General features: G+C 34.5%; 1 protein-coding gene across 3 annotated transcripts in view; it reads left to right on the top strand.

Moving 5' to 3' along the window:
• Positions 1 to 8991: 8991 nt before the first annotated feature.
• Positions 8992 to 11450, top strand: part of LOC102605383 (chitinase domain-containing protein 1) — an 11892-nt gene continuing 9433 nt past the window's right edge. For 2 of the 3 annotated variants that reach the window (XM_006345502.2, XM_015307936.1), the window contains exons 1-4: positions 8992 to 9378; positions 9468 to 9541; positions 10617 to 10697; positions 11083 to 11167. In XM_006345502.2, the coding sequence (XP_006345564.2) occupies positions 9085 to 9378; positions 9468 to 9541; positions 10617 to 10697; positions 11083 to 11167 (534 nt within the window). In that variant the 5' untranslated portion in view covers positions 8992 to 9084. The remainder of the gene's footprint in view (positions 9379 to 9467; positions 9542 to 10616; positions 10698 to 11082; positions 11168 to 11450) is intronic. The other variant, XM_015307935.1, reaches the window with a different exon arrangement.

The raw sequence follows: 11450 nt of genomic DNA, 5'->3' as shown, positions 1-11450 counted from the left end.
CCCCCAAAAAAAATTAAGTTTGTTTTTAAAAAATATTTTCAATTTCAAAAATTATTTTCTACTCTAGTAAAAATAAAAGAAATTTTTCAAAAACATTTTTCATTCATAAATCAAACACTAAAAATCTTTTTTGGAAAATATTTTCTACTCACCAACCAAACATGAGAAAATAAGTCAAAAATCAACTTGTTTTCCAAGAAAACATTTTCTAGGAAAACATTTTCCTTCATACCAAACACACCCTAAGTTGATTTTAGTTTTTGAGCAACCTACTTTAAGTTGATTTTAGTTTTTAAAAGTGTTTGACAAAGTTAAAAATAATTTAAAATAAATTTAAAATAACTTAAAATAAGTTAAAAATCAAAAACTTACTTTTATTTTTTAACTTTTTTTGACTTAAAAACTATATTTTTCAACCAGTCCAAACATGCTCTAAGAAGGGAGATAAGGGTCTATTTTGGTGAAAAGACAAAACTTCATGAAAGTTTAACGTTGGATGTGTGTCTGTAAACATAATACATAAATATGTTATTTAAGTTGACTTCAACTTACATTTATGTCTTTCAGCTTTGAGTGTGCATAATGTTGGGAAAGGCAAGCACAAAATAAATATGCACGACAGGGTTATAGCGGAAGAAAACCCAAGTCAAAACTTTTCCTTCTACTTGAACCAAGAGAAGACAAAATAATGCAAGAAAAACAATTTGGGGCAGCAAACAAATCAACCAAGCAAGAAAATAAATCAACACATGAGACACAAAAGTTTAACGTGGAAAATCTCTTCGGTGTGAAGAGTAAAAACCACAAGGCCAAAGCTCCACTATAATCAACAAGAGTTACAAAAGTGTTCTCCAAAATGGTCACCAACAAAGTGCCAAACAATGAGCAACACAACTACAAGATAGCACCAAAAACTAGAGAAAGAAAAGAAGCAAAAACACCAAACCGCAGCTACTGTTCACGAGCTAAATTCTGGAGCTACAGGACTCCAAATCACCCTCTCTCAGTTCCCAATTAAATATTAAGTTATAAAAAATAAGCTGTCCAAAAACCAGTTCAATTGAACAAGAAACGAAGCGGGAATCGCGATTTGAAATTAGCTGCTAAGGCTTGTGCGAAAATCTGCTTTCTCTCACTATTCTCTCTATATGGTTGCTCTCAAACTCTTGTGATTCTTCTCAAATAAGACCTAAAACAAAGTTTACATATGCTCCATAATATTGGGCTTATGGACAAAAGTGGGCTAGTCAAATTTGAACTAAATTTATCCACAAAGGAAAGGAAGGAAGACCCAAAACCTTGGACTTTTATTTATCCACATAGGAAGGGAAAAAGGCCCAAAACCCAATAATTCTCCCCCTACCGACTATGTGGAGGAAACCACCATCCCGTCGATCATGCAACATTCTTCAAACTTCCCTCTTGGCAAAGCTTTAGTCATCATGTCGGAACCATTATTATTGGTATGGATTTTTTCAAGTTCAAGCAACTTAGAATCCAACACATCTCGAATCTAATGATACCTCACATCAATGTGTTTAGACCGACCATGAAATGTAGAATTCTTGCCAAGATGAATAACACTTTAACTGTTGTAATAAAGCACATACCTCTCTTGAGCACAACCAAGTTCCCCCAAGAATCTCTTCATCCAGATCAATTCTTTGCAAGCTTCAACAACCGCAATAAGCTTAGCCTCTGTAGTAGATAAAGCAACACATTTTTGCAACCTAGATTGCCAAGACACAACTCTCCCTACAAAGGTAATCAAGTAGCCTGAAGTAGACTTACGAATATCAATGTCACCGGCCATGTCTGAATCAGTGTAACCACAAAGAATAGGATTCCATGTACCAAAATACAAACTCAGACTAGAAGTGCCACAAAGATATCTCATAATCCACTTTACAGTATTCCAATGCTCTCTTCCCAGATTAGAAAGAAAATGACTAACAATACCAACAGCATGAGTAATATTTGGTCTTGTACACACCATTGCATACATTAAACTACCAACAACTGAAGCATAAAGAACTTTCTTCATATCTTCCTTCTCACCATCACAAGAAGGACAATGTCTAGTACTCAATTTGAAGTGCATAGCTAAAGGTGTAATGATAACCTTAGCTTTGTCCATGTTAAATCTACGAAGTACTTTTTGAATGTACTTTTCTTGTGACAACCACAATTTCTAGGTATCTCTATCACGGACAATCTATTTTGCTGGTCCCAAGTCTTTCATAGCAAAAAACTTATTCAACTTTTGCTTCAACTTTTTAATCCTGCAAGTATTATGACCAACAACAAGCATGTCATCAACATAAAGCAAAACGATAATGAAGTCATCATCAGAGAATTTTTGCACAAAAACACAATGGTCTGAAGAAATCTTCTTGAAGCCTGCTGACTCATAAAAGAACCAAACTTTATGTACCATTGCCTGGGAGCTTGTTTTAAACCATACAAGCTCTTCTTCAACTTGCAAACATAATTCTCTTTTCCCTTGACTTCAATGCCTTCCGGCTGCTCTGTATAAATTTCTTCATCTAAGTCACCATGGAGAAAAGTAGTTTTAACATCCATCTGTTCAACCTCCAAGTCCAGACTTGCAGCCAAGCCTAGAACCACACGGATGGATGACATCTTCACAACTGGAGAGAATATCTCATCAAAATCAATTCCCTTTTTCTGGTTAAAGCCCTTCACAACTAATCTAGCTTTGTACCGTGGAATCGGGTTACCATCTTCATGTTTCACCCTAAAAACCCACCTGTTTTTCAAAGCTTTTCGATCTTTAGGTAACATGACCAAATCAAATGTATGATTATCATGTAGAGACTTCATTTCATCCTCTATAGCATCAAACCACATTTTTTTCTTCACTTTCCATGGCTTTATCAAGACTCTCTGGTTCTCCCCCGTCAGTCAAGAGTACATACTCATTGGGAGAATAACGAGATGAAGGTATTTTCTCTCTAGTAGAGCTTCTGAGAGAACTCTCGGGAGCATCAATAATAGTTGGTTGCTCACCAACTACATCGTCTTGCACTGGAGCATCAACGACATACTGGTCATTCTAAATATGATCATTATCTTCAATATCAATTTGAAGATTATCACCTAATGGAATAGTCAGAGGCACCGGATCAACATCAACTAGGCTCTCACTAGTCTAAGAATCAACTTTCTCAGCTTTGTCAAGATCTTCAATTGTTTGGTCTTCAAGAACACAATATCACGGCTTCTAACAAGTTTCTTCTCAACTAGATCAAATAAACGATAGGCGAATTCATCTTGACCATAACCAACAAAGATACATTGCCTAGTTTTAACATCCAACTTTGACCTCTCATCCTTAGAAACATGCACAAAGACTTTACACCCAAAAACTTTAAGATGATCATAAGAAACATTCTTACCAAACCAAACTCTGTCAAGAACATCACTATTCAAAGTAACAACAGGAGATAAATTGATAACATAGGCAGCAGTATTAAGTGCTTCTGCCCAAAAGGAATCTGGCAGCTTAGCATATGGCATACATCTAACCCTCTCAACAAGAGTTTTGTTCATCCTCTCTACCAAACCATTTAGCTGAAAAGTCTTTGGAGGAGTTTTCTGATGCCGAATACCCTGCTCTCTGCAATATCTATCAAAAGGACCAATATACTTACCGCCATTATCAGAACGGATGCATTTCAATTTCTTCCTTGTCTGTCTCTCAACCAAGGCTTGAAATTCTTAAACACATCAAGTACCTGATCCTTGGACTTCAAAGAGAATACCGAGAGTTTGCGAGAATGATCATCAATAAAAGTCACAAAGTAAAGTGCACCACCATGAGACTTTACCTTAAAAGGACCACACAAATCAGAATGTACCAACTCCAGCAAATCAAGCTTTCTTGAAGGCAGATGACTCTAAAAAGAAACTCTTTTCTATTTACCGGCTAAGCAATGAACACACTTGTTCAACTTTGCTTGTTTCACTCCGAAAAACAAATTCTTCTTAGCCAAATTGTCCATCCCCTTCTCGCTCATATGACTCAGTCTTCTATGCCATAACAATGATGAAGTATCATTCTCCACCACATTTACTAAGCCTCTGAGAATGGAGCCCTGAAAAACGTACAAGTTAGACAACTTGTCATCATGGGCTACCACCATCGAACCTCTGGTAAGCTTCCACTGGCCAGCACCAAGGGTATTAACATAACCTTCATCATCAAGGTATCCAAAAAAAATCAAATTCAGGCGGACATCTGGAGCATGCTTGACATTATTGAGAACTAGTTTGGAACCATTATTACTTTCCAAACAAACAGTCCCAATACCAAGAACCGCAATCTCATTATTATTGCCCATTTTCAACATCCCAAAATTACCTGGAGTATAAGAAGAAAATAATTCCTTCTTGGGCGTGACATGAGAAGTAGCACCAGAATCCACAAACCAGCTAGACTCATCGCAAACAAGATTAACGACATTTTCATCACAAGAAACAAGAAGGTCATCGTTAGCAACAACAACAACACGATTTTCATTATTGCCTTCTTTCTTTTGTTGTTTCATATCTCTCTTGTACTTGAAATAATATTTCTTGATATGCCCATTCTTGTGGCAATAGTCACATGTAATATTCTTGAATCTGGACTTTGACTTTCCTTTATTTTTATCTTTGTCATTCTGACCTCTAAACTTGCTTCTCCCCGTGTCTTCAATAACCAAAACATCGGAATGTGAAGTAGAAGAAGATGAGCCTTGAGATCTTCTTCTCATCTCTTCATTCAAGACACCACTCTTAAGCATATTCCATGGTCACAACACCACTGGGAACATAATTAGTCAAAGAAACTCGAAGAGTTTCAAAAGAGTCTGGTAGAGTATTAAGAAGCCATAGTCCCTGAATTTTTTCATCGAATTTTACACCCATTCCGGACAGCTAGTCAAGAATACCCTGAAAATCATTGATATGATCAGAAATAGGAGTGCCCTCTTTATACCTGATGTTCATCAATTGCTTCAAAAGAAACAATTTAGTGTTGCCAATCTTCGAAGCATATAGTGTCTCGAGCTTATCCCACAAACTTTTGGCATGTGTCTCATTCACAATGTGATTTCTAACATTATCTTCAACCCATTGTCAAATATAGCCACAAACCTTTAAATGCTCAAATTCCCAATCATCATCACTCATAGATTCGGGTTTATTAGAAGCAGACACAGGTAGATGCATTTTCTTGACAATAGAAGATCTTTCATCTTGCCTTTCCAAGTATGATAATTACTACCATTCAATCAAACCATCTTGCTCATATTTGACTCCATCATTCAAATAGATAATCAACAGCAAATCAATACTCTGATACCACTTTGTTGGGAAAGTAAGTACAAAATAAATGTGTACGACAGGGCTATAGTGGAAGAAAACCCAAGTCAAAACTTTCCCTTCTACTTGAACCAAGAGAAGACAAAATAATGCAGAAAAAACAGTTTGAGGCAGCAAACAAATCAACCAAGCAAGAAAAATAAATCAACACATGAGACACCAAAGTTTAACGTGGAAAACCTCTTCGGTGTGAAGAGTAAAAACCACAAGGCCAAAGCTCCACTATAATCAACAAGAGTTACAAAAATGTTCTCCAAAATGGTCACCAACAAAGTGCCAAACAATGAGCAACACAACTACAAGATAGCACCAAAAACTAGAGAAAGAAAAGAAGCAAAAACACGAAACCGCAGCTACTGTTCATGAGCTAAAATCTGGAGCTACAGGACTCCAAATCACCCTCTCTCAGTTCCCAATCAAATATTAAGTTGAAAAGAACAAGCTTTCCAAAAAACAGTTCAATCGAACAAGAAACGAAGCGGGAATCGCGATTTGAAATTGGCTGCTAAGGCTTGTGCGAAAATCTGCTTTCTCTCACTATTCTCTCTATATGGCTGCTCTCAAACTCTTGTGATTCTTCTTAAATAAGACCTAAAAGAAAGTCTTACATATGCACCATAATATTGGGCTTATGGGCAAAGTGGGCTAGTCAAATTTGGGCTAAATTTATTCACAAAGGAAAGAAAGGAAGACCCAAAACCTTGGACTTTTATTTATCCACATAGGAAGGGAAAAAAGCCCATAACCCAACGCATAAGTAATCACTTCAACTTGTATAAAATTGTACAAATAGACACACATCCCATGTGACATCTTACGTGACAATATTCATCATACATGGTATTCTATGTGTGTTATGTCACGTCATGTGTGTCTACCTATTCAATTTTATACAAGTTAAAGTACCTACTTATACATGTCCAAAGTTGGAAGGCATTAATATAAAATGAGGTCAAGTTAAAAGTCATATTTATGTATTATGCCAAAATTAATTTTCTCTCTACTAAGACACCCAACATCTTCTTCTTAGCTATGGTCTCGTCTTAACCGTGGCGTTGATATCTCCGACTTGAAAGGAGATAATTTAGGATTTAAAAAATATATGAAATAAATAAATTAATATATCAACTAATAGAGTCATTATATATGTCAAATACATGAAAATTTTATGGCCATATGCACCTAGAAACATTTGTAAACAAACACATTATACGATAACACAAAATTTGGCACTAATTTTAATGAATGAACAAATGACAAACTCAGAATAAAATATTCCACACCCTACTTAATTCTTAAATCCCCCATTTCTTAAATTGAGTTCTGTAATTTTTAAATAATTTCTCCACACATAAATTTTAGACATAATAAATACTCATGATTCTTAACTTGACTTCAGTTGACAATTATGACATTTAATTTTGGGTATATATAAATAGACATTTAAATTTGTATAAAATGTAAGCAAATAGACATATTCGTCATGCATGATGTCCTACATGACAATTTATCTTTTTACGTGTCGTCCTACATGTATTATGCCACATAGGACATGTGTGTCTACTTGTTCAATTTTATACAAGTTTAAGTATCTGCTTGTCACACCCAAAATTGGAAGACACAAATGTCAATTGAAGCCAAATTAAATGACATATTTGTGTATTATGCCTAAATTTTACTAAAACGTGTAATTTTTAAATAATTGCCTAATTTCTAAATACTAGAAAAAACAGGATTTAAAAAAAATAATTAAAATTCTTGAGTAAAAAACATTTTCAGTAAATTTTAGGTTTAACAAACATAAAAATCATATTAACGCTCTATAGTTATAGTTTTGCTATTTGCGCTCCATTAGCAAACATGGAGCATCATATTTGTATAAATCGCACGCAGGCATCTCGTTTGTATAAAAACGCAACGATTGTATATGTATATTATTTAGATAATTGTTTGAGGTAATATCTCAGATGATCACTCAACTATGAACTTTTTTCTCAAAAAGTCACTCAACTTTGGTTTTTAACTCAAAAGTCAATCAACTATAAGTTCGTTTCTCAGAAAGTCACTCAACTATGATTTCTTTACTCAAAAAATCACTCAACTTTGATTTTTAACTCAAAAGTCAGTCAACTACGAGTGTTCTACTTACAAAGTCACTCAACCATGATTGTTTTACTTACAAAGTCACTCAACCACGAGTGTTTTACTTAAGAAGTCACTCAACCTATTCAACTAATTTTTAAAAAAATAATATTTACTTGCATCAAATCTTTCTTTCTAAGATTTTAAAAAAAAAAGAAGATAAATAAGCATCCATGAACTGCCAATTATACTATGCTTAAAAAATTATCTAACCTCGTCAGTAAACTATGCTTAAAACATTATCTAACATCGTCAGCATACTATGCTTAATTTTTTTTTCAAACTGTATCGATGTTCCTATAAACACAAATTAAACATAGTGTAGAAATTTAAAGGTTCTTAAAATAATAAATCCTAACTATTAAATTTGGGGAAAAAGGTAAAAGAAAAGGGTCACTATTATAACTTTAGCAGATTGAGTTAAGGAGGTGGGTCATCTTTTTACAATTTTAGTTAGAAATAAAAAATTTCATCCAAGTAAATTTTAATTTTAAAAAATTAATTAAATAAGTTGAGTGACTTTATAAGTAAAACACTCATAGTTGAGTGACTTTGTAAGTAAAACACTCATAGTTGAGTGACTTTGTAAGTAAAACACTCATAGTTGAGTGACTTTGTAAGTAAAACACTCATAGTTGAGTGACTTTGTAAGTAAAACACTCATAGTTGAGTGACTTTGTAAGTAAAACACTCATAGTTGAGTGACTTTGTAAGTAAAACACTCATAGTTGAGTGACTTTGTAAGTAAAACACTCATAGTTGAGTGACTTTGTAAGTAAAACACTCATAGTTGAGTGACTTTTGAGTTAAAATTCAAAGTTGAGTCACTTTCTAAGAAAAGAACTCGTAATTGAGTGACCTTCTAAAAAAAATTCGTAGTTAAGTGCCTTTTGAGTTAAAACCCAAAGTTAAGTGACTTTTTGAGAAAAAAAGTTTATAGTTGAATGATCATCTGAGGTTACCTCATAATTGTATATATGTAATTACTATGTATATGTATCAATGATTGTATTTGTATATCTGCATAGAATTTGAATTTGTATACAATTGAATCAAAATAAAACATTTTTATATCAAATCTCTCTCGCTTTAACAACACAAATTATACATTGTAATTTGTATAATTTGTGTTTGTATAAAGCGAGAAAGAGAGAAAGGCAAAAGAGAACTGGTAGGGGAAGATCTGTGTTTGTATAATTATTAGTGTATATGACAAATATATATATATATATATTTGTATTTGTATATACAATTTTTTCGCTTTATACAAACACAAAAATAATTTATACCTTTGTATTTGTATAAAATCAGAGAGCCGAGGGTGAGTGGGGAGGAAAATTTTTGGGGAGAGAGAGGCAAATAACAAGTGTTTGCTACAAATTAGAATTAAATGAAACTATAGTTATAACATTTAATTTAAATTAATAATTTACTATTTTATACTATATTACCAATTTTTTTTTTTAATCCGTCCATATCTGTTTCTTTCTCAATTGTTTGAAACGGAAAAACATCCTGGTAAAATTGCAGCTGCAGTTTGTACCGATCATAAAAATGGCGGCTAAGAAGCGAAGCAGCCGAATTAGTTCCAGCTCGAGCTCCAGCTCAAGCCACCGATCCGAAGCATTCAAGCCTTCATCGCCCGACTCAGTAAAATCTCAGACGAATCGCCATCGTTGGCTCATCACCATCTTCTTCACTCTGTTCTTCATAATTTCATTACTAATTTACTGTCAAAGATACTACTACTACTACACTGCTACCACTGTTGTTGTTGATGTTGAGAAGCCCTATGTTTACCAGCGTGGACTTGTTAAAGTCGATTCGACTTACTGTGAAGTAATCGATGTAATGTATTCAATACTCTCCCCAATTTGATTTCTTTAGTTTTATAACAATTTTTTTTGATTTATTTGGTGAATTTTTAAGAATTGCAGGAGAATTTGAATGTTTCGGAAAATATTAGTCAGAGGCATTTTGGGAATCCTGTTCTGGCCTATATTACTCCGTGGTATTTGCATTTGTTGATTCATGTTTTGTTATTCCCAATTTGTATATGTCGATATCCATCTTATTGTTTGTTTGTTTTTGACTTGATATGAAGCTTTAGAAAAAATAAAAAACTCTTGAATCTTGTGGTTAGAATTTACTAGAATGTCCTTTAATTTCGTGATCTTAAACATGTCAAGCGGCGGAAAACTGAAATTAAATAGTTGACACAAAAGGAGAGAGGTACTCTTTGTGAAATGGACTAAAAATGAAAGTAAGGCAAACATATTGAAATGGAAGTAGTAGTAGACTATAATACCTTGTCTTGGTGATCTTCAAAATGTCATGTACTTAAACAGGAAAACTGTTGGTTTTCAACTTCGCCTTGGGTTGTAGTAGGTTAACAGCTAATCTATAAGTAGTTGAATAGGTAATGGAGATTTCTATAGTTGGCCCCAACTATTTTGGGATGGTTTTCCTTTTTATCTTTTTATTTATCATGAATGGGGGAATCATTACACATAGTATGCCCGATCAGCGTATTTTTTGTTTTACGCCCCATAACTCTTCCTTAGCCAGGCTTGGGCAGAATAGCAGAGCAAGTATTAGTAGCATAACAAAAAACCCTTCCTCGTCATTAATATCTTTGCTCGCAGCAATTGTGACCTCTCGGGAGAATCGATGACTGCATCAAAGATGCAGTTCTAGTACATCTGAGACTTCTTAATTGGCTAGTTGTAAATAGCCCCAGGGCTATGGAACATAGGATTATCTTGGACCTGGACCGAGGTATTGATGGTGATTTTCTAATCTCACAGAACAAAATGTGATACGATGAGATAGGAGGAGTTTTGTAGTAGTTTGTTTTTTAAGCAAGGGGATGTAATGTCCTGACCTGAAAATTAGAACTTTGAGTACGGTGAACTTTTTACTAGCTTGTTTATGTTCATTTTGGCATGAAATTGTACTTAGTAGAAAATTCATAGAACTGCCGATACCCCTTCTCCAATCTAGCTACCTGCTAAAAGAAATTGTTTTGACACTGATAGATGCAGTTTTGGAGTCTACAGTTCATGACGGTATGATCAATGGTGCAGGAATTCAAAAGGCTATGATGTGGCAAAGAAGTTCAGTTCTAAAATTACGCATTTGTCACCTGTTTGGTATGAACTGAAGAAGTAAGTGAACTCGTTATTACCTTAACTTTCATATAGTAAGAGTACCTTGGAGATACGTTGAAGCGTGATGCAGTTAGCTGAAACTATGTGATCTCTTGCCATTCAATTGGCTCTGTGACATTTTCTATGGGATGATAATATCAAAAATCTGATCCTTCTCTTGAGAAGAGAGACTAGGGTATTAGATTTAGTTTTATTTTGTTGTTTTTCTTTATAACCACCAGGTCATTGCTGCTTTCAAATAAAGGAAAACAATCAATCTAAGTTTAATTAACTATAGGAATTAGTACTGATTTAGCGGGACTGCAATATCAGGAATACAGTTCAGACTCTTATTATCATGAAACTGTTTAATATCTTTACCTCTGGTACTTTCTGGTGCCAGTGAAGGAAGTAAATTAGTTCTGCATGGAAGACATAATGCTGATAGAGGATGGATTTCAGACATTCGAATGAAAGGAAATGCTCTGGTATGGTAGCCAACCACATTGAACTATATATTATTGCAGATACTTAGTGTAATTTATGGCACTTATACAACTAGAGCATAGAGAAGAGAACTAAAGGCGGAAACATGATTTTATCAGGAGTCAAATTTGGGGTGACATATTGGATTATTTGCTTTGAATTCATTCATTGACGACTGTATCTTAATTCTAGCAAACCAAGGGGCTTGGGGGTTGGTGTGTGTGGACTGTGGGGAGGTGGTGGTGGGGTGTGTGTGTGTGGGAGGTGGGGGGGGGGGGGGACGGA

This window comes from Solanum tuberosum, unplaced genomic scaffold, assembly GCF_000226075.1.
Source record: "Solanum tuberosum cultivar DM 1-3 516 R44 unplaced genomic scaffold, SolTub_3.0 scf00069, whole genome shotgun sequence".
Taxonomy (NCBI): domain Eukaryota; kingdom Viridiplantae; phylum Streptophyta; class Magnoliopsida; order Solanales; family Solanaceae; genus Solanum; species Solanum tuberosum.
Note: the sequence above shows the minus strand (reverse complement) of the source record. Positions and strands in the feature narration are given on the sequence as shown.